General features: G+C 37.7%; 1 protein-coding gene across 1 annotated transcript; it reads left to right on the forward strand.

Moving 5' to 3' along the window:
• Positions 1–598: 598 nt before the first annotated feature.
• On the forward strand, positions 599–26,709 carry GOPC (golgi associated PDZ and coiled-coil motif containing). The gene is made up of 9 exons (XM_058801174.1): positions 599–877; positions 13,545–13,709; positions 15,975–15,998; positions 19,328–19,503; positions 19,776–19,941; positions 21,183–21,278; positions 22,013–22,177; positions 22,889–23,069; positions 23,591–26,709. The coding sequence occupies exons 1-9, from the start codon at positions 599–601 to the stop codon at positions 23,707–23,709; spliced, it is 1,371 nt and encodes a 456-aa protein (XP_058657157.1). The 3' UTR covers positions 23,710–26,709.
• Positions 26,710–27,882: the final 1,173 nt, after the last annotated feature.

A 27,882-nucleotide genomic window follows, 5' to 3' on the forward strand; every position in this document is an offset into this window, starting at 1 on the left:
TGTCTCTTCGTGTAGGCCACTTCTATGCACAGATACCTCTGTAATTGTACTTCTCTGTTACATTTATTCATCCCTTCCTTGATGTATTTACATCGCAAATTTACGTTGTTCAGGGCAAGGTCCGCATTCCTTTTCTTTACTATGTACATATTCTTTTTCTTTACAGTGTACCAACTTAGCCTAGCTCTGTATGGACTATATGTCAACATAAAACTGGCCATAATTACAATACTATACCCGAGGGCGCTCCCAGTGCCCGCGGCGGGGACGCAGGAAGGACATGGGGACACGGAGGGTACACGGGGAGGACACGGGGGGACACGGGAAGGACACGGGGACAGTCCCGAGCCCCTCGGCCAGTCCGAGCCTCTCTCCCCTCACGCCCGGCCCGTGCGGGCCCGCAGCGCCCCCTGCCGGCGCGGTGGGGCCGCTCGGTGGCTCGGCGCTCGGCCGGCGCTGCCTGCCACACCAGCAGGCGGCCCCGCGGCCGGCGCGCACGCGCGTGCCCGCGCTCCCTGCGTGGCTGCCCCGGGAGCGGGGCCGGGGACGCGTCCGGCGGCAGCGGGCGGGCAGCGCTGTGAGGGGAGCGGGCGGCAGCATGTCGGCGGCGGGCGGTGGACCCTGCGGCCCGGGCGCGGCCGGCCCGGCCTCGGCTGCGGCGGCGGGCGGCGGAGTGTCCATGTTCCGCTGGCTGGAGGTGCTGGAGAAGGAGTTCGACAAGGCGTTCGTGGACGTGGACCTGCTGCTGGGCGAGATCGACCCCGACCAGGCCGACATCACGTACGAGGGGCGGCAGAAGATGACGAGCCTGAGCTCGTGCTTCGCCCAGCTCTGCCACAAGGCTCAGACCGTGTCCCAGATCAACCACAAGCTGGAGGTGAGGGCGCCGCCGTGGCCCCGGGCGGGCCGGGCCGGGGGCGCATCCCGGGCGTGCCGCGGTGGCCGGGCCCTGCCCCGGGACAGAGGGGGCTCCCCCGGGGTTCCCCCTGCTCCTTCCCTGCCCCGAGCAGCTGAGCGAGGTTCACCAGGCCCCGCGTTTTAGGATTCGGGCCTGGCCGCGGCCATCCTCCCTCTGGGTTTGGTAATTCCAGCTGTGGCATGGGGCGGTGCGTGCCTGAGGAGTTCTGTGTGATGTTGAAAGCAGGAATTTTGGGCAGCAGATGCTGCTGACTGGTCTTCTCTGCAGTGAGTCAGAAGGAGAGGACAGAGTCTTAAGCTGCACCAGGGAGGATTAGGTTGGACATTAGGAAGAAGTTCTTCACAGCAAGGCTGGTTAGACATTGAAATGTGCTGTCGAGGGTGGTGATGGAGTCACTGTCCCTGGAGGTGTGTAAGGAAAGGCTTAGTCTGGTTACCGTGGTGGTGTTTGGTCACAGGTTGGGCTTGATGATCCCAGGGTTCTTTTCCAGCCTAATTTATTCCTAGTTCCTGTGGATTTGGAAAGACTTGTAAAGAAAGGACAAAGGCAAGATCGAGGTGCTTAAAGCTTAGAGTCAGTAGTCAAAATGAAGACATTGTTCCTCCTTAAAAGTAAAGGAAACAGAAAAGTGGATTGGGCATGGACTTTGACAGGTCCTCTTGTTCCTTCACACATCAAAGCAGATCAAATAGCTCTCTGCCAAGCTTAGTAACTGAAAATAATAGCAGGGGTCGCACATTCTGTGAGGAGAAGAATAACTGGCCTTCCTGGAAGGTTTTCTTCATGCCTGATACAGAATTTCAGGCAGGCTGGGAGAAAAGAAGCCAGAGCCAAGTTATCTGGTCCTGAGGCTGCTGAGAGGCAGGGCTGAAAAGTCCTTTGGCCTGTGAAAGAACTGGAGTGCTCTGGAAGGAGATTCTGGAGAACTTTATGGTCATTTTGTATCTATCCTACCTGAGTATCTTCGGTTTATTAGGTATTATTTGTGGTGTCCTCAGCAGGTGTGAATGTGAGCTGCCCTCTTGTCTTTTAACTACAATTAGAAGGCTTTCAATGTTTCTTCCTCAGTTGCCTTTTCCCTGGATTAAAGGCTTCCACTTTCTTCATTGTCTCTTGTAGGCCGTACTTTTTAGACTTCTATTGCTTGTTCTTTGAACTTGTAAGGGTATAGCAGTAAGAGGAGAAATTCTGAGACACCGTGAAAATATGGGCTTTGTAAGAGCTTCAATAGACAGAATTCCCTTCTTTCAGTCCTTTGTGTTACACTTATTATCATAAAAGAATCTTAAAGCCTTCAAGCAGTAACCTGCTCTTCTGAAGGCGTGTCTTTCAGTAGGAAGTAAGTAGATTGTCTTTGGTTTTATCAGATTTCTTCCTGGTACGAAGACATTGTTATGCAAAAGAACCCGTGGAATTTTACAGAGGAGCAGGATTTTTCAGAGTAGAGCAAAGATCTCGTTAAACTAGGAATTTTTTTCATTTAATTTTTTTTCCCACCAGAATGCTTACTGTAGTGATGTTTATGTTCCTCTGTGTGTTTTTGTTGATATGTTGTCTTATATTTGGGGTGAGAGAAATATTTTTATGTATATGCACACATATACACTACCAACCTATAAAGTGGGCTTCATGAAGTACAGGTATAGGAAAATGAGGTATTTATGAGTTTGCTGTAGATAATCAGAATTTATTGCATATTGCACAGCTGTGGTGGGTTGTTGTGTGCAGGCCTGTAAACCAAGTGAGTTTTAGGTTATTTTAGGAGAATAGATTTCTTTGAAAGGTTGTTTCAAGCTTAAATATTTTGAAAGGAAATGATATAACTCAGATCCTGAAAGGTTTTTTGTATCTAATTTAAATCAGCAGCAGCACCTACAAAACTGAAGATCTGTGCCTGAATCTCTTATGAATATAGGAGCAAAGGAGCCCAGTTAGCAGTTGTTAATAATTAGCATTATTTTTGTGTATGCTTGAGGTAATTGTTTGATAAAAATGTTACTGATAATCTAGAGTGAGTGCTTCGGAAGTGAATAAAAAGTGTTACTTTGTAAAGTAGTTTTATTGCTGTGAGTAGTATCAGGCCTCGTACATACAGAAGAGTTTTTATCTCTCAAATAGACCTTTAGAAGACTTTAGTATTGCCTTGAAGGTTGTTAATTTTAGGACCTCATGTTTATTGGCGTCATAAACTTGAAATGAGAGCTGCCATTTAAAACCTCCAAAAGATGGAGCTGCTCTGTTGAGAATGAGTGTCTTGTCTTACGTGCACAGATTTCTAGCCGGAAGCCCCAGTGACCAATATGAAGAGTGCAGTTACATATTTTGAAAGAAATCACTAACAGCACTACTGGCATTTAGGATGTGATTGGTGGTTTTGCTTCTTTTTTATAATGGGAGTTACTGCACTTCATGTAACTTTTAAGATTGCAAGCATTTGTTAATAACTTACCATTGTAACTTTATACTGTTTTACATTTTAATACAAAGCTTTTGTTGCAGTCACAAAAATGTCTTCTATAATAGTTTACTTGGGTACACTTATTCAAGCCAATAAATTAGATCCATCTTGGGAAATACTAAAATAGTACAAATAAATCCTTTATTTGGATTAAAATAATACTTGAACTGAATCTAAGCTTGTCTAAGCTTACTCCTGCAGCTGCATTTGGCAGGACTTGTCTTACTGAATAAGTGATTTTATTTCATAAAATAAAACAACAAACAACAAAAAGTTATGAATATCATTCTGTTGTTTGTGGATATCATTTCCTTAACCAAAACTGTTGACTTTTACTATAATATTGCAGGCAAGAATAAAATGCAGTTCAGACTTTGGTTTATCCACTTTATCAGCTTAATACACATTCTGTGATTTGTACAATCGCTCTTAAGAGGCACAGCTTGAGGTCTGGTGGATGGAAGCTCCTGCTGTAGGACTTGCCAAAAAATTGTTGCCATCTTGCTGTATATCTACTGCTAGAGAGAGGGGTCTAGGTAAAATATTATATGGATAGTGAAAGAAGTGTTCCAGGAAGACAGTAGTTTCCCAGGAGGCAGCTGTGTTGGCAGTTCTGGGCCAGGTTATTTTTAGAAGGAGCCTGAAGGTATTCCAGATGCACAGGGGATGTATGCAAATAAATTTACTTGTGCTTGGCATGGTGAAAGTTTATAAATCTACTACTGTGCTAATAATATTTTCAGTCTTAAATTAAACTAATGGTATGTTGGGGGGAGGATTTGTTTTCATAATTTTCCTGCTGGTCACAGTAGGGCAGAGTTGAATTAAGTAGCTTGTAAAGAGGAGGAAAAAAAGGTGTTTGTCAATACAAGCCACTGTCTTTTCTGAGATCAGCCTCATTTCATTGTGAACAAATGAAGAAGTGTATCTTGTTAGTAGGATAGCAGGGGCCTGGGTCTTTTAGAACTGGTGACAGACATTTTGAAGCAGATTTTTTGTGCTTCTCTGTTGGAAAGCCATATAAATCAGCAGATGCATGCTGGTGGTCAGTGTGTGAGATTTTAGAAAATGTTTAACTGAGAAGCAGTTCATAGGTTGGTTTTTTTTCCTGTTTGATTGTCACTTGACTATGGCATTGTCTAAATGTCCATTAAAAAAAATAAGAGTTCTGTGTATCTGCAGTTTTGTAGAAATAAAAGAAGTAGGTCAATGTGCCAGTGAAAACTGAGCATGACTTCAACTCTGGCACTTTGACTGCCAATCTGATTCTGCAATTTTAAATGAACAAGCTGGAAAGGAATGTTTGGTGGAGCACACCCTGGATCTTGGCAGATGTGTTAAGGCTGTGTATATGCTACAGCTGAGGAAACCATGTATGTCTAAGGAGTTAGATGTAGTTTTATGTCTGTGATTAATTTGGATCAGCATGTTTAGAGGAATGTGGTTCTATAAGCTGAATTCTTATGTTAGTAACTTGTAACCTATTCAGTTAAAGCACATACAGAATGATGTGGGTGATATGAAGATGTATAGATAAAATACCCCAACTGCAAACTGGAAAAGCTAAGTGTAGGTGCCTTTATGTGTATGGTGACTTTCCATAGGCATGCAAGTCCATCTTATGGGACACACTGCAGAGGTGCAGTCCTGCTCTGTTGTTTGACACGACTTTAATCAAGGTAGGACTGTACACATTCTTAAGAATGTCTGTCTGGATTTTTTTTTTGCCTCTCTCCTTTATTTTGTAGTGAGAAATGCACTTGTTGAAGACCAAGATATTTTTTTGTCCATGTGAGGTGTATATATACATACATATAGAACAGTTGCAGTAGCTTATTTACTTTTTTCAAATGTCATTAATATTTCCAGTAGTTATTAAGATATTATTTTATTAATTGGACTTGTAATACTTTTTCTCTTTTGAATTAGAAATCTGTTGGTACTAGATAGAATATATTTTTTTGAAATATCAGTGGAGTGAGATTTGGTCCAGCTAGTTTGATATCCTAAAATTTGAGCATTTTTCACATATTCAGGAAACATAGATTTACATGCATTTTTTCAGTCAGCTTATATACTAAGTTGTCATTAGTGTGATACATATGACTTCTATCAGAATCATTATGCCCTTTTTAATTACAATTATGCCTATTTAATTAATCCAAATATTAATTAATATTTTCCTGTATCAGAAGCCTTTGTACTTCTATACAAATTTAACTAGCCTAATTAATTTTCAGTCTGTATGTGGTAAAGTGTTTTCCTTTTCTGTCTCATTTGTTGGGAGCTACCAAAGAGAAAGTGAGAAGAAACCAAAATATTGGTTTATATTTCTTACTTTATTTTACTGATTTACTTTGCATAGGTAGCATAGATTTCAAAATAATGTTAATAATAAAACTATCAGTATAACTTCTAAGAACAGATTTGTGTCTTCCTGATAAGCAACTAGAAGCATGAGCAGCCTGACAGAAATAGTCATTGTGAGGCAGTCAGAAATTTGTCCCTGTCAGCAAAATTTAGAAAAAAAATGATTTGTTCTTCTGTAAGTAGGTGCAAACAGAATAAAACAGTCAAGCACAAAATAAAACAGTAGCAAGAAACAGTAGCTGGTATTTAAATGATAGAGGTGAAAAAGATCAGTCACAGGTGTAAAAATGTTGGTGGATGTATCCATTTATGTAAATGGAAACCAAATTTTTAAGATGCCTTATTTAAGACCTAGTATTATTATTTGTCCTTTGATTGTGGGGAGAAAAAGTGTGCAGATAATTACATGTCCAGAACGGTCTTCAGCAGAGAAGATAAAAAATTAGGAGTGTTGCTTTGTATCCTTTTAATTTGCTGACTCTGAATGTTTTGTCAGGACTAGAATAGAAACTGAGAAATGGAGCAACTCATTTGTCTCATGTCCTTTATCTTCTGTATGGGACATAACAAAAGTGGATTAAATTAATTTATGATTGATTTGTGTCTTCAGTATCATGCACTGCATTTTTACCAAGACTACTTACACAGCTACACTACCATACAGTTTATTTAGGGAGTCATTAGTCATAAATTTTGTTGTTCATGTTCTTATTAGCCACATGATAAAGACTGTTTTGTTAAATTCAGCATTAGCTAAAAATTGAAGTCATAAAGGTCCTTTTTGGGGTCACAATAATAATGAAATAAAGGCTTTTAGTGTAATCTAATAATCTGTCAGTATAGTCTTTTCCAATACTATCTTGAAACATTTTCCTCTTTGACAAGTGGTAAGCACTGTGGTGAAGTTGGGGGTTTTCATAAAAATATGGTTTCCAAGTGTATCATCTATTCAGAAACTCATTTTGTGCAGTGCTGTCGCATTGTTTAGCTTTGCAGGGAGCACCACGAGAGTAAACAGGGCTCTGCTCTGTTCCATGGTTTCTCATTCAGAGCAGTCCATTAAACTTAATAGGGTTGTGTGACAAATTGCAGCAAATGCTGCTCAGTAGGCAGGAAAAATTGAGTAGTCAAGACTGAGGAAGAGTAGAGTGTTCTTGTCTTTTGGAGAGCTGTAGGCAAAGTGGTGAAGTGATACTGGTGAGATAATGGAGACAATCCTTTCCTCAAGGAATTAGAGAAGTGTAATAATTAAGAGCCCTGGCTGCTTCACATCAAGGAGCTGCTGCAGGGGGAGCCCATGAAAATGTGGCAGTGTGTGGGCTGTGCAGGCCAGGCTCTGTTGTTGTTGTATATCTGGTGTCTGAGTGTGCATCTGCACGCTGCAGCAGCTGCTGCATGCTCTGAAAAACTGTTTTCTCTCCTGCACTGGTGTAATTTTGTGGGAACACTAAGGAATAATGATTTCATTGTTTGTAAAGCATAATTAAAATTTTTATTTTTTTACCTAAGTTTGCCTTTAAATGATGTTTCTGTCTTTAAAAAAATGCCTCCAGAATGAAATGATAAGCAAATATGCTAGCATCATATCTTGATATTTATACTGCTTTTTTGTGCATGTGCTGGGACAGGAGCCACAGAGTAATTGCAGCATTGCAGTGTGCTCTGTTCTGTTTCATGGTCCTGGGTCCTGCAGCCTTTAAATCAGAAGGTTAATAGTCCTAATCAGGAGTGAAATGTTGAAATACATAAATGCATATGTTGGTAAACTTTATGGAGTCTAGTCATAACGACATGCTGCTGAGGAAATAAAGCACCTCATAAACTTGATTTGTCTGTGAATTTTGCTTTGATCCCATAGCAGATACATAAGGGCCTGTCCTTTAAAATTAGCTATGAAATACATATGTGTACACCAGAGGAGTTTTATTAGTAACAGAATCAATGGAGCTTGGAAACCTCATGATTTGTGGGGAATGGAAGTGTTGAGCACTTTTTCAAGTCACTAAGACCTTCTGATTCAGGCAGTTCCTGTTCTCTTGCATGATCTAGGAGTTTCCACATCACAGCATCCTTTCCTTTGCCTTTTCATCCCTACATTTTTTTGTTAGTTGGCTGGACATGAGACAGCAGCTCAGTCTTTAGCTCAGAACTGCACGTGTGCTCTCTGTACGCCAGGATGTCAGCTTCTGTCTCTGTGAGGATTAAACAAATTAGCTAAAGATTTAGGTCTTTTCACTTCTCCCTCTGAAAGGGCACTAATCTGTCACTCTTTCCTACTAGCAGCTGTGTAATGTAGAAGTTGTGTGTTGTAGGAACTTTAATCATACACACCTTTACCCCTTTAATAGATTCATTTGTATTTTGAAAATTCAATTCAAATCAACAGGGAAGGAGGGTGAAATAGGGAGAAATGTAGGCATATAGATAAAAAGCACTAGATGGCCCTATTTAGGTAACTAAAAAATTCTGAGATGAACTCCTAGCTTCTGCCAATCGGAGATTATATGGTGAGAAAAAAAAGTCTTTAGAAAGGCAGTTTTCAGACTTTATGATTTAGAAGGCTTGGCATAAGAATGAATAAGGTGTGTGCTAAAGACCTGAAATTAAACAAAAAACTAAATGCATTGGATGAGTGCTTGGCTTATGACTTCTAGTCCCTTGAGGATGCTAATGGATCCTTTCTATGTATCTAGCTTCCCTTCACTGAAAAACCTGAGTTTTCTACTGTGTTTGAATTATGTCTAGACTTTTTTTGAGCTAGAAATTCATATACCAAAAGTGCATTAATTACTTGATTGACTTGATTCTGGTCTTCCTCTCATTTTTATTTGCTGAATAATGCCACTGTCTTGCCCTAGTAGTGTGCAGGCCTATGACCCAGCTTCCCAGTTCAACATGGCTCCACTTTGGAGTGTTCATGTCTGGGCAATGTGGAAGCCAAAGATATTTTTTTATAACTATTAGCTCAAATGCAACTCTTGTCCATATTGCAGAAGTTACTGCGATGGTAGCTCAGAAAATGAAAAAGCTTTTCCCAAAGCTAAACCCGTTGTTGTTACTTTATCTAATGATGCCATCTCTCTGTTTGCCCCTCACCCCCTGCTGCTGCTTTCCCTGTCAGTAGTGGAGGTTGTTTCCTGTCACCACGGTGTGTAAGTCACCATCATCCCACTTTGTGACGTTTTCTCAGTTTCTGTGTGTTTCCCCTCGTGCTTTAGATCTTCTGGGGTTGCACAATTGCCATCTTCTAGAGCCTCATTCAAGCAGGGATGCTTCTGAGCAGTCACACATAACTTGTGGTTTTAGCATGTCTGCCTCCTGTTGTGCACTTCTATACAAAAATACCCAGCTGTATTTGTACTTCTGTTACATTTGTTCATCCTTCCTTGATGTATTTACACTGTAAGCTGGTCAGGGCAAGATCTACATTCTTGTTTTTTACAATATATAAATTTAGTATAAGATCTTTGAGTATGTCTCTGACATCTAATAGAAATAAACTATTTTTGATTAGTGATTCTAGCTATTCTGTTAGAGTAACTAATGTCACTTTTCTGTGAAAAATGTACAGATGAGAGTTCAGACCATCATATGAAAAATATATAAATTTATTGGAAGAGACTTAAATACTAATATTTTGTTCTATGACTTCTGATGAAAAACACTAGTTTAGACTTTAAGAACTCCATGAATAGAAATACGATTAACCCTAGCATTTTAGAGTCCATTTATTTTTTTTGCCAGCTTAAAATACATATTCAGTGTAAGGTAATGTAACAAACTCAATTTTTTGATAATTTGTAACTGCTTGAACAGGCTGTAAGAATTGTTGATTAAAACTAGGACTTTGTATGCATTCTTTTGCCTAGAGGTTTTTAAATTTTTTTTTTTAATTTTTGACATGTTCTGTGGAAGAAATATTAATTGCTTAATGCCATGATTTCTCTTCTACTATCTCCTATGGGAATAAAAAGAGTAGTTTATAAATTCTTGAATTATTTCTGTTGAGTTGGCATTTAACTTTCATAGCTGTAAGACCTTTGAGAAATACAAAACACCTGGTAAATGGCAAAATATGTCCCAAAATTGACTAAATATTTGATTAGCTTTTAAAAACTATTTTTCTGGTATCGTCTGGATGTTAGATTGTGTGGAAGATAAATGCTGAGTTTTGCTATGTGGTGATTTTGACCAAGATCTCCATTTTACTAGAATTGTGGAATTTAGAAATAGCCTGTGGTGGTGATCTGAAGCAGTAGATTGATGTCCTGCCTGCATGATTCATGTAGGTGTAGGTTTTCATGATAAATGCTGCTTCTGTGACCCCAGTCTGGTGGTGCTGTTTGCTGTGCCTGGGCTGGAGCAGAGACACAGAGGAGGGAGCAGAGAGCAGCTCAGGTGTAACCTTGCAGTGTGGTGCTTGCTGGTGAGTGGCAATTGCTGGTCTGCACAGTTGTGTCCTGCCCACAAGGGTTCCTTTTTGGCTGAATCAGCAAGTTATCATTAAGAGAAGGTTATGAAAGTGAACCACTGCCTTCTCTTCAGCCTCTGCTCCTCATTGTTCCCTGTTCAAAGTTTCTGTTCTCTTTTTGTTGTTTGGTGACTCTTCCTGGACTCACCTAACCATGAAGCTCAATGGTGTCCTGTGGCTAGATGTTTGTGAGTTCTGCCCCCAGCTGACTGCTTTGCAAATTCTAGGGTAGTTGCAGGTGACCACCAAAATACATGGCATCTCTCTTTGACAGTCTTGTGGGAGAGTGCATCCAAATTAAAGGATTACTACAGTTGCTTGTGCAGCATTAGTTTATCTTTGTGTTTATCCTGTTTATAGAAATTGGAATATAATATTATCTGACACCATCTTTTTCAGCAGAGCCCTTTCCTCATGCAGTGAATGGTGCTCTGGGAAGGAATAGCTTTACTGATAGTCCTTGTTTGTACTCATGATTTCATCTGCTGTCTCTGCCCCATCCCTGGTTTTTACTGAGTAGCTTCCAAAATCAATGATAGAGAGGTTGAATTTCCAGCAGTCTTTTCATATGTTTTCTTTATAACTAATTGAAGGAATTTGGATAAAAAATGGTGCTAGTAAAAGTAATGTAAAGGAAAATTAAGTGAGCTGGCCAAGCTGAGAATGGCAGAACTTCTGTGAAGTAATGTAAAGATTTGGCAGCCTTCATAGAAGTAGATCACAGGATATGAAAGTAGCTGCTTGTGTTTGCATTTTGATGTGAATCCTGTGCCTGCATCAGTTCCTGGGGATAGATTTATGACTTTTCACAATGTGTAAACAGATTAATTCCATTATATATGCTCTTATCATTTCTCATTTTGCTTTTTTTCACTCTGTGCTTTTTATTTATTTAGGCTTTACAGTAACTGGAGGGAGGAGACAGGAAAGATGGGAGAGGGACTTTTTACAAGAGCATGTAGCGACAGAGCGAGGGGGAGTGGCTTCAAACTGAGAGTACATTTAGATTACATAATAGGAAAAAATTCTTTATTGTGAGGGTGGTGATGCACTGGAACAGGTTGTCTGGAGTGCCCCATTCCTGGAAGTGTTCAGGGCCAGGTTGGATGGAGCTCTGAGCAGCCTGGTCTAGTGCAAGGTGTCCCTGTCCATAGCAGGGGGGTTGGAACCAGGTCTTTAAGGTCCCTCTCAACCCAGGCCATTCTGTGATTCAATGATTTGAATATCAGGTTATATTCAGAGTACTATTTTTAATTTTTATTACGCATTTGACAGTCTTTTTTTGATACTTTTGGGGCATCATTCACCCTGCAAAGCTGGTAGCTATCATTCTTGCTGCTTTGTTATTTGCACAGGGAAATAAATTTGGGGTTTTTTCCCCACCAGAACTCCAATTGCCATTCTCTATTAGGTGAGGCTGGACAATATTAAATTGGTCTAATTTAGCTGTTTTGCCACTTCACCGTTCTACAGGTCTTTTGAATTAGAGTAGATGAGAGAGCATGTGTGTGTGTGTAAAATAGCCATAAAAGTCAGCATGTCAGCTGTTAGAAAGGAGTAAGATAGTAGTGGTCTTACTTTATTAAAACTAGACTTAATATATGCAGTATGTAATAATAACAAAATATTGTTATTATGTGAAATTGTGGCTGGGTCAAACTGTGCCTTCATTATTAAGGACTTTGTTATCTGCTCTGCACTGTATCATCAGCTTGTATGCTGGTGATATTTTCATTTGCTGTGTTAGTTCAGGTGTGTGTCTGCTTTTGTTAGAAGGTGGGTAAACCACAGCAGAGACTTTAACTGTGACTGGTCACTGGAGCAATGCAGTTTTGTAAGTAACTCATTTCTCTGAAATTATTTGGCTTGTAGTATTTTAGATATCATCTTACTGTAAAAGGCAATTTCTGCTTTAGACTTCTTGCAAGGGTTTGCAAAATTTTCAAGTTTTTTTTTGCTATTCTGGCAGTTGGAAGCTGAAAATGCATGCAGCTCCATTTTTTTTGGCAAAAAAGTAAGTGCTGGCCTGATGTGCTGAGGCTCTGCCTCAAGGGACAGGGGGAGGTTGTTCTGTTGTGTTCAGTCCCAGAGATGTGGGACTAAAGGGCAGAGCCAAGAGGCAGGAGGGGAGATTGTTCTTCTTGGCAGCTGCACGCTGGAGGTTGGCTTGATCCATCTCCTCAATTGCACCCTGGGTGCTCTGAATCACCTCTGGAAGTTCCTACTTGTCTCTGAATTACTCTGGAAGCTTGAGAAGCTGTCCATCTAAACCATGTGCTTGAAGTTAGACCCAGTAAATCCTCCCCAATGATAGTAAAATCCTTCCTGCTTTTTTTTCATTAACTGATGCAGATGTTTTATACTGAGTTGCCTTGCAACTTGAGTTTCACTGTTATGGTGTTGTTAAAATACCTAAAATACCCTGCTTTAATATGAGAGGGGATTTTTTAAGAATTAGTCATTTTTCATTTTGGTCTTTAGTTCCAAATCTTTTGGATGCACAAACATACTCTGGGAATTTACCTAAAAATCCCCTGAAATCATATTCTGTGGTTTTTTTGGCAAATAGTAGCTTTAAAGCTTATCTAAATGTAGCTTATAAAATGCTACTTGAACTTAGATAATAAGTAACTTTGTAAACATGTTAGTATTTGTTCTTTCATTACAGATTTCTGCTTTGTAACGTGCAACCTCACATGAAAAGTGTTTCTAAAATGTTTCAAAACCACTTTTTTCAATAGTTAATAGCTTTTTCTTTTTTTCTACATATGCATTTTAGGGGCATTTCGTGACTTCTGGTTTACTCAACTAATTTGCTATTTCAGTTAAACTCTGAAATATTTTCAGTTGAAAATAGACCAGATGTAGATAGGATTATTTGACTTCAGTATTGGATAAATAATTGTTATTTTACTTTGAGCCATTTTTTTCAGTAAGATTTAATAATTTTAGAATTTAAAATCGTGTTTACGTTGCTAGGGGTGTAAATCCTACATAGGTTTAATGCCATTGCCTTGTATTGGAGTGAGCATCAGCATCACGTGCCATTGTCTGCATGAAGGAAAGCTCAGCTTTGTTACTCTTGGCAATATGGTCATTTGATGCTGGTTCTATGGCTGCATGAATTTTGTGGCAAATTGGGGAGAAAATCCTGCAAATGACCCAGTGTTAAAGCTGGGCTTCAGAGGAATGGTTGATATCAGGGATTCTTAACCTGCATTCCACCAGGTGCAGCATCCCTGTACCAGCAAATGCTGTTATGTGTCAGTTCTGGTGACCCCATTTAATCCTTGCTCTCATTACAGTGATGGATTGTATCTTCACAGGCACAGCTGCTTGATCTGAAGTCTGAGCTGACAGAAACACAGGCAGAGAAAGCAGTGTTGGAAAAGGAAGTGCACGATCAGCTTTTGCAGCTCCACGCTGTTCAGCTTCAGCTGCATGCCAAGACTGGTCAGAATGTTGACTCTGGGGCCATTAAGGCAAAACTGGTGAGTATGGCAACTTGAATGTGGGATTATAGTAATCTTCTTCCTCTCCTGGCTTCCAGTTTCTGCCTTGGAAGGTGTGAATAAGCTGACTACAAATTCTCATGTTAAGAATATTAGCTTTTTTTCTTTCCATAACATTTATCGCTGGTTGTTAGCAACCATTAAAAATAAGGTGAATAATGTCAGAAAAAAGAGTAAAGATTTAAGTTTTTTTTGTAAATAAACCATTTTTAGTGGTTTCTGAAAGTAGAAAAAATGAAAATGTTTTTGTGATTTATAAAGCTTTTCTGAAGACTGAAATTGCAAAAGATAATAGAAGAAGTCTGTAGTAGAAGCACTCAGTAGACTGCATGTTTTTTTCAAAACTCAGACCTTTGCAAAGCCCACCAAAAGTTAATAATTCCAGTTAATTAACAATTAATCTGTGCAGTTAGTTGGCATTGACTGATAGCCTGGGCATAGTCTGCCTTGTTACTAGCCACTGCACAAATTCAGGCTCTAATACTATGGCTTTGTAAATTAAAAAAATGTAATGTTGTGTATGTGTGATTTCTAGCTGTTGGTATGAATCAAAGTCTATCTCTGACTTTCTAAAATTGCTTCACAGTTTGGTTGCAAATACCTACTCCCAATATATGTGGAACATTAGATTAGTCACTTTGCTATTTTGTCCCATTAATTAATGTGCAATAAAACACAGTGGTAGACTATAAGTATTAAAGGATGCCTAGGCTAATCACTGAGCAACAGGAGTAATCCAAATTCTTTGTGTTTCAGATTCAAAAGCTGTAATTGATTAGAGCTCTCATCCTAGGGCTACATAGTTATATATGCAGTATAAGAGTATTTTCTGGATTGTCCACACATAATTTATTGTCTACTAAATCATGGCTACAGTATGGTGAAGTTTATTTAGAGATCTAAATAATTCTCTTGGCTTTTAAATAAGCATTAGTTAAATATCACCAGCATTTTGTAAGTGTTAGACTGCAGGTTTACACAAAGAAAATTTTAAGTTAACACATCACTGTGAGTGTTTTTGGTCCCCAGATTTTCTTAATTCAACTTAACTTCTGACTAACACACAGAATAATACTTTTAAGGATTTTGTTTCTTGTTACCTTGTTACAAATTATTTCTAAAGATAGATTAAATTTCCATGCTATTGACAGCAGTCTTCTTCCCACAGGTGACAATAAATACATTTTACATACATTGGTTCAGTTTTATCTGTGTTTATAACATTTATAACTTTATAACAGCTTAGCTTGATATTCTCTACGTAATTTCCTTTAGTTTTTCCTTTTTTAAATATGAGGACTAGTGTTTTGAGTTTGTTTTACTTTGCCTTTAGGGAATTCATAACTTTAAACTCTTCTAGATAAAGAAAGCTATAAAAATTTGTGAAGCTAGAACAAGCAAAACTGAGGCTGCTTTAATGACAATAAAATGGGACCTCTGATGTTTGGGTAAATGAAACTGTTGTGCTGACCTTCTGGCAGTCAGAAGGTCTCTGAGGGCAAAGAAGAACTCTGTCAACAGAATGTGCAATGGGGAAATAAAGCTCAATTAATTAACTTCCTCCTTTCTTGAGGGACAGACACTCTTATTTTATGTGTAGATTCTTAGCATAAATGTATACTCTGTAATCTGTAAAACTGTACACAGTGGTGAACTAGGACATTTTAAAATTTTTAGATTGCTAAGCAGTTGATAATTGTGTAGTTTGGGCCAAGTCCATTTTTAGGAGTGGGGAATCTTCTTAGTGCAATCATAATAACTCTTTGTGAGAGTATGAAGTTGCCTGGTTGAAATTTTTTGTGTGTGTTTTTGCACTTGATGCCTTTTCTGATACTTCTGCCTGTCCTTTATGTCCCTCTTGTAACTCATAGTATGTTCTTTCTGAAAGAAAAAAAATCTATTACCTGTATAGTGTTGTATTACAGAATGGATTTTCTGTGATTCTTTCATGTATATTGCATTATTTTGTCATTTACAGAGATTCTTGGTATTTTAGGAGAAAGTATTGTTTTCAATACTTCACTAAGGTTAAGTTTTTATAAGATTTTTAATAAATTTCACTACAAAATACCAAAATTGTTGCTAAATAGAATTGTAGCAGTGTGTTTGTTCTATATGCCATCTAATGAAATATACAGTTTGCTGGTGAAGTCCTTTTGGACTAAGTAATTTATGTTATTGCATTTTCTTGAAGTTTCTGTTGCCTGTTTCTCTAATTATGGAACTCTTTTCTTCTGTCTTAAGTCTGTCCTTTCTGTGGATGAAATGGTAAGTATGCTGATTGCCATTTTTTTTTTATGTTCAAGCAGTGCTTTTGTTTTGTGCAACAACCTGTATATATGTTGGCCTCAGAAACTGGCAAAACAGATCTGGCTTGTTCCTTCATCCCAACAGTTGGCAAGAGACTGTGTAAAGAATTTCCTTTGCATTTTAATTTTTCTTTTCTAGATGTGGTGCCCTTTTTCCTAATTCTGTATGTATTCTGTTTATTATTGCTGCAGCTAGTTTGGGATGATATCTGGCAACTTGACATTCTGAAAGATTGTTCTGGCAGTATCTCAAAAACTGCTAAGATGTTATACAGTTGCTAAAGTATAAACACTGTACACTTCTATGAGTGTGATATGAAGTCTTCTGATGTTGTAGTTGAAAAAATCATGTCAGCTTCTCCTGTTTCCCCCTTATTTTTATCATGGGCATGACTTAATATGGTTTACTGGCTGATGTAACAGCCAAAAGCATATGAGCTCAATAATACATAGATATAAATAAAAAGTGAAGCAAACTTGACTTTTATTTTTTCACAGTGATAGACTTGAAAGATTTTTAAGCAGCTTTTCTACTTTTATTATGTTACATGCTTCGTTATCATTACTCAGTATTTGGTTTTTTGAAAAGCCACAGAATAGCTGGTAACTGTAAGCTTTAGTCTTCAACCTTGCTGTAACTTTTCTTTTTATATTACCAACAGAAAATGCATTTTCTGTTTTTACAACCTGTGCCCTACCATGAACACTAGAAAGCATGAAACTATTCTCTAACTTAACTTCCTTAATTTCTTTTAACAGTTTTGAGACTTTTGTCGAATCTTTTGACAGTCATTCAAAACAGTACATGCTCTTTCAGGACATCTTCAGAAATTCTGTATTGCAAACCTTTTAATATTTTTTTATTTATTTCATGTGGTGATCAGTTGGAGACAGTTGATAGGAGATTGGTTTCTGGGTGTAATTTTGCACCTCTGTCACAAAAGAGTAATCATAGTAATGGAGAAAATAGGAAGAGAACACTTTAATGAGATTGCATTTCCCTTGTATTTTTGTATTTTAGGTGTAACATTTAAAATGCATTACTAAAAGTGATTCTATGTAGAAGTGTATCATTTGGCTTCCTCTTTGAATTAAATGACAAACCAAATTCAAAGAAAATCAATGGACAACCTGAGTCTGGATGAGGGTGTTTAAGCTTTATATAAAGCTTAAAGCTTTATATGAAGTTTAAACTTTATGTAAATACTGTAAAATGTGCTGCTTGAAATTCGCTGGTGTAATCAAGAATCTTTGATCACTTCAGCAGTTCACTTCTCTGAGGGAGGTTGGAATATGCCTATCTTAAATTCTAGTCTTTGTCTTTTTATATTTGTCAAATAGTTGGTATTCTAAAAGTGGAGAAACAGGGAGCCTACACTGCTATTTAGATCACCTTAATGCAGTATTGACAACAGGAACAGAGCTAACAGGAACTCTGTATTTGTATACAGACATTGTAGCTGCTGTAAAACAGATGTTAAGTCTGAACTGTGACCCTTCTTACTCCTCAAGTGTGTAGCAGAGACAGCACAGCATGATAGCCCAAGACCAAAATAATAATAGAAAGAACTGGTATAATCTTAGAAGCTCCTGTTCTGAAATGTAGATCAGTCAAAATTCTTGGCTTAGATGTGGTCCTGCAGTTCAGAAAGAGATTTGCTGTGGAGTCATTTGCACAAGACAATCCCAACCCAAAGGCCAGAGGCCAGAAGTGGCTTTGGGTGGCATGTTTTCTGACATGCCTGTGGAGCCAAACTTGATTGGAAGGTGTGTCATCATGGGAATCGCAGAAAGTGAAATGCCAGTGATTTCAGGCAATCCTTGAGCTGCTCCTCCTGAGCACTGTGCTAGCCAGGCACTCTGAATTTGATAGATTCAAAGTCACCTATGAATTTGATAGACTGTACTGCCTCCCTCATCTGTTAAATACTTTTATCAGTTTAGAAGAACAAAGTACACACCTATGTGTGTACCACATACCAGATTCAGAAGTGACTTTCTGGCAAAGTCAGTAAATGCTTTCATATATCTATTGTGAAAATAATTCCATTTGGAAGGACCAATTTTGTGTAGTTTCTCAAATGTGGTGATATCGACCATATTAATGGTTTTATATCCAGGTTTGGAATAGTGAATAGCATGTGCGCAATTTGATAACAGATTTGTCTTGCCAGTTCTGTAAAATTTTATATCTGTTCTGTTGCTTCTTTAGTAGAACATCTTGGTTTTATTTGTTTAACAATATAATTGGTACAGGTACAGAGAACAGGGTTTTTTGGGTACTCCAGGTGTCTTCAGAAATGCATTATGGTGAACTTAGTTTTTATTGCTGTTTCAGTTGACAGCCAGTTTTGAAAGGAAACAATATTAGACCCTGTGTCTTTGCTATTTCCCTAGTTAATTGTGGGGGTTTTCCCCCGCTTTGTAAACGGCATGCAGAGCAAGATATAAAAGATACATGTTATCAAGCATGCTCTCTTTAAAGTAGATTTTGTAGATTAACAATCTAATTCCTTTTGCACCAGTACACTGGGTATTAGAAAAGGTAATGACTACGCAGTTTGTGTACATTTGGGATGGAAAAGTGTGGGACTATTTTATATTTCCATAATTTCTTTTTCAGGGGGTGAAGCACAGGGTGATAGCTTGCTTAAAGTGTGGTTTTAATGTGGGTTTTGATTTTGTTTTGTTTGGTTGTTGTTTGGGGTTTTTTTTAACAGAGCTATTATGCACTAATTTTCTTCTAGTTTTGTCAGGGTGTCATTTTCATGTGTAGAATCCTTGGCTTTATTTGTGTGGTCTTCAGACTCTAATCTGGAAATGTCTCTGACTGGACATTTCTTGGTTGTTTGCATGAAAATAATTGTCATTTTAAGGACATATGGGCTTAGGTTTCCATGTCATCATCATCATAATAAGAGTAAAAGAGTTTAGTTAAATTGAAATATTTAGTAGCTTCATGGTTACTCTTTAATTTTGAAAATAGTATTGCTTAACTTTTAAACTCCTATTGCAAGACAAGAAAATGTAAAGGTGATATTCAGGGTATTTAAATTTTGCCACCGTTCTGTAGGATAGTATGCAAACCACTAGCTGTAGTGCCAGAGTCCCTGCTTTGTTTTTTTTTTTTTTTAAATTTCTTTTCCTGCATGCATGTCTTGTACACAGGAAAGTAATTTTAGATTGTGTGTGTAGAAACAGTAAGTGTTCTTTCATTATTAACTTGGATAAAAGCTTTTTAATACTCTTTTCTTTCTTTCTTCTTTTTTTCTTTTTGTCATTGTAAAGGAGAGAGAACTTGAAGCTAACAAGAAGGAAAAAGTCAAAGAAGCTCAACTGGAAGCTGAGGTGAAGTTGCTGAGGAAGGAGAATGAAGCCCTCCGTAGACACATAGCTGTGCTTCAGGCTGAGGTTTATGGAGCAAGATTGGCAGCCAAGTATTTAGATAAGGAGCTAGCTGGAAGGTATGTGAAGTCAATCCATGTCCCCTAGCATAAGAGGTTTGTTGTTGTTTTTTCCTTCCTTTGCATCCCCAGAGGCAGGTTCAAGGTTAAGACTAAGGAGGAAAAGCCTCACGTTTCCAGTTAATTAACAAAAGGAAGAGTAAAAATCCCCGGGGTTCTCGTGCCAGTTGCTGCGTGCTCATGTGCTGTAGGCTGATGAGGTGTATGAGTCCTGCTGTGCATTGCATTTGCTGTGGTAATGCAGCATTGTTGTACTCTGTGTCACTGTGTAGGGTGCAGCAGATTCAGTTACTGGGCCGGGATATGAAGGGACCTGCTCACGACAAGCTGTGGAACCAGCTGGAGGCAGAAATTCACCTTCACCGCCACAAAACCGTCATTCGAGCTTGCCGCGGCCGGAACGACCTCAAACGACCAATGCAAGCACCACCAGGACATGTAAGTTGGAAAGATGAGCCATTCCTCCATGATTTCCAGACATGAGTTACCTCTTGAGCTTTGTGATTGTTTTCACTTCAGTGTTGTGTTTTTTTCAAATGTTACTTGTAAGTATGTTGTCCATTTCTATGCTGAAGCACAGTTCTGTGCTGAATAGCATATCCCTCTAAATGACCACGGGAGATGATGCAATTCCTTTGACTTACCTAGGAACACTCACTCCTTTTGAAAACTGGGCCTCTGATATAAATATATGTACTTATGTGTATAAATACAACTTGAAAGCAGTATTTTGTAACCTAGGTTTCAAAAAGTGGATCTAACTTATTTACAAAAACCAAGAATAAGTTTTTTAGCATTAGATTAAACTGAAATTTATTTTAATTTCTTTTCTTAAAAGGCCAGATAAATTGTCACTTTGTAAAAGAATTATTTGTGGGTTGGTTTTTTTCCTCCTAAAGGTACTTTTTAAAACAAAACCTTTAAACAGCATTTCACTATGGGTGTCTTTGGTAAAACTCACCCAACATGGGACATGTCCTGTTAATTACCCCAGTGTTCAGTACAGAAAATCAGACATTTTGAGCAAGGTGCATTGCTTTGATCTGTTCTGAATACCTTAGTTGGTCGGATGGGTCTTACTGCTTGTGTTGCTAATTGCATGTAAAACACTGATGGACAAATACATGTATTTGTGATTTTAAAAGTATGCATAATGGCATCAGTGACTTAACAAAAGGAAAAAACAAACCTTGGTTTATTTAGTCTCTCTTTTAGACTTGTATTCAATGGCTTTTGGTGTGGTTTATTTTTATTACAATAAAAATAAACTCGAGCAAGCAACCTCTTCTTTGGGAGTATATTACATCATCTCCTGTCATTTGATTACTTTTAAGATGAGTTTACATCATATAACATTTCAGCAGTGATCAGCACTTCTTCATGTGGTCCCTTATGTGGCTGGTTTCCTTCTTTTGAAGTTCAGTTCTGTGTTGTGCACTAATCAGCAGTGGAGTAATTTAAATAATTATTCTCATCAGGGGTACATAATGAGGAATCTTTTCTGATTTCACTCCCTTTCTGTAAAGGGGTGCTGTAAGTTTGTCCTGCCTAGAGTTAGTCTAAAACTCTCTTGCTCAGAGTGCTGCCTGTATATAATTATAAAAACCAAAATGCTGAAATGCATCCATTTTTGGTTCACACATTTATGTTTGTGCTATGTTTGTTTTTTATCAAACTAGGATCCTGATGCCTTAAAGAAGAGTCAAGGTGTTGGCCCAATCAGAAAAGTTTTGCTAGTTAAAGAAGACCATGAAGGACTAGGAATTTCAATCACAGTAAATATTTGCATTTGTTTTCTATGACAAAGACACAGCAATTCAAGTTTGTATCCTACTTCTGTAAAATCCATGGATCAGTAGATGTGTGGTTAGAACAAATGAAAAAAACATACACAAATCCATAACTATGGTCACAGAACTTCAAGACCCATTTTGATAGATTAGGAAATAGATAATTGCTACTTTATTAAACTTAAGATTTTATTTATGTGTAGGATATAGACACTTTAGCCAGGTGTGATTCCAGGTGTAAATATTTAGAAGAGCAGAGACAATCTGAGACCTGACTTCCAACACTTAGCTGTTGTGATTATAATTTTTTTTGTAATATCTGTATTGGCACCTCTCACCTAACAAAATCTGTGTAAACTTTTTAGAACAAATTTGGAAAATTTTGACTACTAGACTTTTATTCTAAATATGAATACTGTTTCTTGCAAGTCAATATGGTGCCTGATATGCTTTTTTTAATGAGATTTTGTGGTTTTCATGAGTTTATATATGATTTTATAGTTTTATTAGTATTCAGAACTGCACGCTTTGACTTTGAGTACATATTCGAAATTTTCCATTCTTCTTTGGGGAGAAGAATTAAGGGAAACAGCTCATGCATTCTTAAACATTAGAAGTTGAAGTAAGCACTTTAGGAGCTACTATCAGAATGTCAATTTTACCTTAAAAGGCACCTCAGTTAATTAAATTCTACCTTTCTTTTTTTTTTTTTTTAATAGGGTGGGAAGGAGCATGGTGTTCCAATACTGATTTCTGAAATCCATCCTGGGCAGCCTGCTGATCGATGTGGAGGACTGCATGTTGGTGATGCTATTCTGGCAGTAAATGGAGTTAATCTAAGAGATGCCAAGCATAAAGAAGCTGTAACTATTCTTTCCCAACAGGTCAGTTTGGACCTGTTATCCATAGGCACATCTAGGTGCTTCTTGTGTGCTGCCTGTTGAATTGCCTTGAATTTTAGTGTTTCCTGTTAAATAGTGTGTAATGCTAAGATACAGTGATTCTTGAGGCTCTATCACCTTGCACTTAATCCTCTTATGTTTTGCAATTTAAGGAGAAAACTGCTGGATCAGTAGCAGTTCAGTTAAACATATATTGGTTAATCATTATTCAGTAAGGCTGATGAAAATCAATTTATTACATTGCCCCACAGAAATAACTATTTAGTGACATATGCTTTACTCTTATGACTGAACAACTCCAGCCAAACAATGTTTCTCATGTGCTTTGTGGTCTAGCATCTTCTTCCTGATTTGCATCCCATTTTCTGACAATTAACACGTGTGCCTAATTTCTAAAGAGGAAGAAAACTTCCTCTTTAGAAATCACTGTTTGAAATGTACTGGCATATAAGAAATATGGGTAGTTTTAGTAAAGCTTAGCTATAGAGCTGTTCTACTTTAGTCAGTAAAAACTTAACTCAGATACCTATCCAAAATATTCAACATGATTGAATCAGCGTCAGCTTAATTGAATTTACAGAAATGTGTTCACAACAGTAAGATATACTTACTTTACTAACCTAGCTCATCTTGGTAATCCTGCTGGGTAGCTGTGCAGTAGTAAGTAAATTTGTATTTTTTGCTACATTTTAGAGGGGTGAAATCGAATTTGAAGTAGTGTACGTTGCTCCAGAAGTTGATTCAGATGATGAAAATGTAGAATATGAGGATGAGAGTGGACACCGTTACCGTTTATATCTTGATGAATTGGAAGAAGGTGCAAATTCAAGTTCTAATAGGAAAGATGCAAGTGTGGATGTCAAGCCCTCACAAGGTAAGCCTTCTAAATGTGTTACCTGCAGTTTAATTCTGAAGTCTCAATAATGCAAACCAGTTTCTGGAAAATACTTTTTTATATTCGTTGTAAAATTAATCTGCTGTCAATTCAATTAACCTACTAATAGACTGTCAGTTCATCTGGTTGGTCCCTCAATGTTTGGCCTGGTTTACTTAGATACAACTGAATTAACTGAATTAACTTATGAACTTTTTTCTTGGTCATCTTTTCCCAAAGGCTGAAATTCAAATTTATTCTTATCTTTTCCTACCTCTGACTAGGAGTTGTTAATTTCCCTTATCACTTCATGTTGGTGACTTCTTCAGATACATTTTTTAAATTAGAAAAGCAAAGAAACAGTTCCTGTTTTCCTGCCATGCTCCATTCTGCTAAAAACCTGTCAGCTTTAATTTTAGTAGTCATTTCAGGAAACATTCCAGTTTTTGAAACAAGGATCACTGATCTGTCCTTCCCAAGATTGCTTCTTTCCTTAAATCAATTTTCTTTTTAACTTGCAGTGTTTGATAAGAAGCCAAGTATTGATGGACATGAAAATGGAGACCTGGGGAATTCAGTTGAAGCTTCTTTAGAAGACACTGCACCCAAATTAGCCCGTTCTGCTGAGTCTTTATCTTAAAAACTATAAAAAAAAAAAAAAGGCAAAGCCTGGACTGATCCCATCTTTGGGAACAATTGATAATCAATATTGACTGCTTAAAGTTGCATATACTAGTATAGGTTGTAAAAGGATGATTAAATGTCAAAAGGAACTGTATTACTGTTGCCTGGAAAAAAGGCGGTTACCTCAGGGCTTCATTGTGAGCAATTCTCAATGTGGAAAACTGTCCTTTGCGTGACACACAGTAGTTACCGAACACACAGCATGTGAAATGAATTTCTTTTAATAATAAAAGAGTAGTCCCACCAAAGAGTGGGATTTTTAAAGTGGATAACCTCAGTATGTTCCACTTTTAATCTCATTGATGTCCCTTAGGAAGCAGAATAATGAGTGACAGGCCTAATTTTGACCCCTGGATGTTTTAAAGGGACAACTAACGGTCAGTTTGGTGTGACACATGCTTTAGCCCATGACAGATGGAGGGGACACTTGTTCCATTGCATCCATGTGTTTTGTATTTAGGATTTTTGAACTGTAACTTTAAAGAACACTTTTTTTTTCCCCTCGGAATAGTAAAGGTGAAAGTTTTTATTTGAGCAAAGACTATCAAAACCCACATAAGCAGCGGAGTGCTTGCTAATCATGATCATTCAGCCCATGGTAATTTTATGAGTGAGGTTTTTGGATTTGTTGTTTTTAAATTCACCACCATTTGTTCCATTTGAAACCTGCTCCAAAAGTAGTTAAAGAGAGTAGTATGGGGTTTTAATAGTGAAGTTAGTTGAAAAATTACTCACAATTAATGTGAGCCCTTTGGTATTTTTTTCTGAGCATCATCAATTTAGTGTTTGTTTTTGAATGGATATGGTTACTCCTAATGCAGAGTTGTTTGAATTGGTCATTGTTAGCTTGACCTTATGAAATGATGAGTGCTTTTGATGGGTACTGAACATACTCATTTCACATTAAAATAATCCTTAAAGAAGTAGAAGTTGAGTGCACAGTACTTTACAGGAGGTTCTCAGAGTCATACGGTGCCTGGCCCTATCTGTGTTATGTTATGGCAGTCCTATTAACCTATAATTGTCTTACTGTTGAAGCAAAATGTTACTCCCTTTGTGAGAGCAGTGTATCTTAAAATAGTTTTTAATTGGTGTGCATCTAAAGGCCCCTGGCATGTCTGCAGGTGGGGAGGTTGAGGCTGGTGTCTGGAGCAGTTTCTCATGCTCCATTTGTAGCTCCCTTGCTGAAGTGCAGCACACTCCACAGACAAGCTCTACGTTGTCTTCGCACTTACTATTTCAGCATGCAGTGCCATCTTTCCTGTTCACTGCTCTGCAGGCTGTTGAACTGTAACGTGAAATGGTTTTGTACATTGAAAGTGGAACTAATGTGAAAAGATATCTTTGCAAGTGTTAACTGTGTAGGGTATAAATACATAAGAAAAAACCTCAAAGGCCTTTAGAGTAACATCAATTAATCTTATGTTCTAAGTTGTGATGTAGAACACAGTTACCTTGTCTCTCCTAGGAGCACTATATATATTTATATGTTTATAGAAAAAGCCTAAAAATGTATATACTTTATTCAAAGATTTTGCTATTTATAAATCCCTTAACTTCGCTATGTACACGATCATTTTGTGTGTGTGTGTGTGTGCATGAGCTTCACTTACTCAGTGGACTAACATTATTAGGTTCATTTTTTATACTAGTGTTTGTCGTACAGCATACTGTTGAAGGTTTTTAAAATAGTCAAGGCTGTACAGTTTTCACCGAACAGAAACTAGTATTTAAAAATAAAGCTGTGTGAAGAAGAAACAGGTCCCCAGGCATGTTTCTTTTTCTGAAGCTTCAGAAACTTGAGGACACATTGGCTGTGTGTTAGCAGATGAATCCACTGCCAGAACTTTTGCATCCAGATTTGTGTTTTTCCCACAGCTACTCAAGCAGAGTGCACTCTGAAACTGTCTGTGGCCTGGAACACATAATGTCCTCTCTGTCAGGAAGAGACAGTTGAAAGCTAAGTTGTGGTCATCTTGTCTTTGAAAGTCATTGCTGTGTGAAATCTTCCTGCTGTTCTTAGAAATTAGACTTGTCCAACTAGTCTTGTAACTTTTTTAAAAGACATTCAATTTTCCTGTATGGTTTCCCTTAATTTGAGGGAAAGGTGAAATTTTTTATTTATTTTTTCTTCCTTACTTCATGGCACACTGTATTTTCTGTTCAATGCATTTGATAAGTTTTAGCCTGAAGTGGAAGAATGTTTCTAGAGTTATTTTCCTAACATTCCTCATCTGCCAGTTTCATGTGATGCTGTGTGCTCTCTTCTTCATCTGCTAGACCTTTCTCTGCTCTTCTTTATTTTTATCTCTCTATGAGATCAACAGAAGGAGCAATTGCTGAGGAAGATGACTGGGAGTAGACATATCAGGTAGCAGTAAATTATCACCAGATTTCCTTCCCAGCAGTTCTTATAATCTTTATTTAGGAAGCTGTGGATGGGAGGATTTCACTCAGACACTACAGTCTGTACTTGTTACCACCTGATTTAACATACTGGTTTATTTGCAATCATACTGAAATGCTTAGAGATTAATATTTAAACTGAGAAAAGTTTTGCAAGTTGAGATTTCCAGATTCAATGGACAAATGTGTATTCTCCCCTTTGTCAGTAACTGGAAGACTCAGTCCTGCTGATTCCCAGAGGCTTAATGAGTTAGACTTGGAAGAATTTCTGAGGAAAGTCAGTGTTCAGACTTAATTTTTATTTTTTAAAGTGTAAAACAGTTTACTTGTATGTGTATATATATTTTTACTTAAAAAAATAAAATAATATTCTAAAGATAATTTTTCAATTTTTTTGGTATATAATTCCTTTCCTATTAAAATCTTCAGTAAGACAATTGTATTTTAAGCTAAAGGTGGACAGTGTTTGTTGGCATCTGGGACCAATGTTAATTAAAAGCATGTAAGATAAGGAAAGTGCTTTACGGCAATAAATTTAACTCTGATCAAAGGTTGTATGTAGTATTTCCTTTGTAGACGTGTATTCTTGGCAGTGAAGAGGGTTTCTATCCATCTCAATATATGTTAATCCACAGTTGTATCAAACAAAATACAGATATTTATTGTATTTGTTCAAACATAATTACATTATGGGTTACTCTCATTTCTGTAGCAGATAGAGCATTTTGCAAAATATGTATACACCTAGCTAAGCTGAATATATTTTTATTAGACTGTAAATAAACACACTCTTCTGCATTGCAGTGATTTCTGCACCTAATTCAGAGTTGTATTTCATTTTCTTCTCTTTTTGTACATAATAAAGACACAACGATGTGTGTGGTTTTGTCTGTTAAGAGTGTAGTTCACGCCTGGCCAAAAAGCTAATATGGGGGAAACCAGAGCAACATAACATGGAGTTTGACTCTTATCTAGTCTAGTCTATAGTTAAGAGCAAAATATGGTTTTTTGAAAGACACAGGACATGTCTCAGATTTCATTGAGATGCATTTTCTGCTGAATCTTTTTTTAGTTAAAAGACAAAAAATATTTGCATACATGCATATATGACTGTATAATAATACCAGAACTGACTGAAGCCTGTATAGTAGTACCATAAATATTCTGACTGTATAATGATACCATAAATATTCTGAAGCCCTTGACTAGGAAGAGCTGTAAAGGCCTAGACCTGTCAAAGGGTTAAGTCATTTGGCTAAAATTGTGGAAACTGCCCTTTATCTCTATTTTTTTTGTTGGTGTTTGTTTGCTTTCCATGCATTTTGAAATATTTGAAGTTTTCTACTGCAGTTATGAAACACTTCCCTTTAAGTTACAATTTTTAGTCCTGATATTTAAGTCCTTTTGTTCAGATTTAGTGTCTGTTTTGTGTTTTAAATTATATTGTAAAATAAATAATCTCTCACCTCTACTGCAGTGGTCATCTCACCCTAAAGGATGAAGTTCATCTGAACGAGCAGGGAGCTCAAGTGAAAGGCAGTGCTGTCATAACTGGTAGTAGTATAATTATGGTAGTGCTTAAGGATTTATTGGGAGTGTGTAAGCAGAGGGCAGAAAGCTGTGAGCGTAGGAACTGTCTCAATAGACAAGGCTGAGTCATGTTGGATGAAAAGATGTAGAATGTACAATTGGTGAGGGCTGAAACTGTTAACTGTTTATATTT

Source organism: Ammospiza caudacuta, chromosome 3 (genome assembly GCF_027887145.1).
Source record: "Ammospiza caudacuta isolate bAmmCau1 chromosome 3, bAmmCau1.pri, whole genome shotgun sequence".
In the NCBI taxonomy this organism is placed as follows: domain Eukaryota; kingdom Metazoa; phylum Chordata; class Aves; order Passeriformes; family Passerellidae; genus Ammospiza; species Ammospiza caudacuta.

What these genes read in the sequence shown, in the direction of transcription:
- GOPC (XM_058801174.1), top strand. Translation starts at nt 599, where the DNA reads ATGTCGGCGGCGGGCGGTGGACCCTGCGGCCCGGGCGCGGCCGGCCCG. An exon ending in AGATCAACCACAAGCTGGAG is followed by an intron (nt 878 to 13,544) that starts GTGAGGGCGCCG and finishes GTATCTTCACAG; the next exon opens with GCACAGCTGCTTGATCTGAA. An exon ending in TCCTTTCTGTGGATGAAATG is followed by an intron (nt 15,999 to 19,327) that starts GTAAGTATGCTG and finishes GTCATTGTAAAG; the next exon opens with GAGAGAGAACTTGAAGCTAA.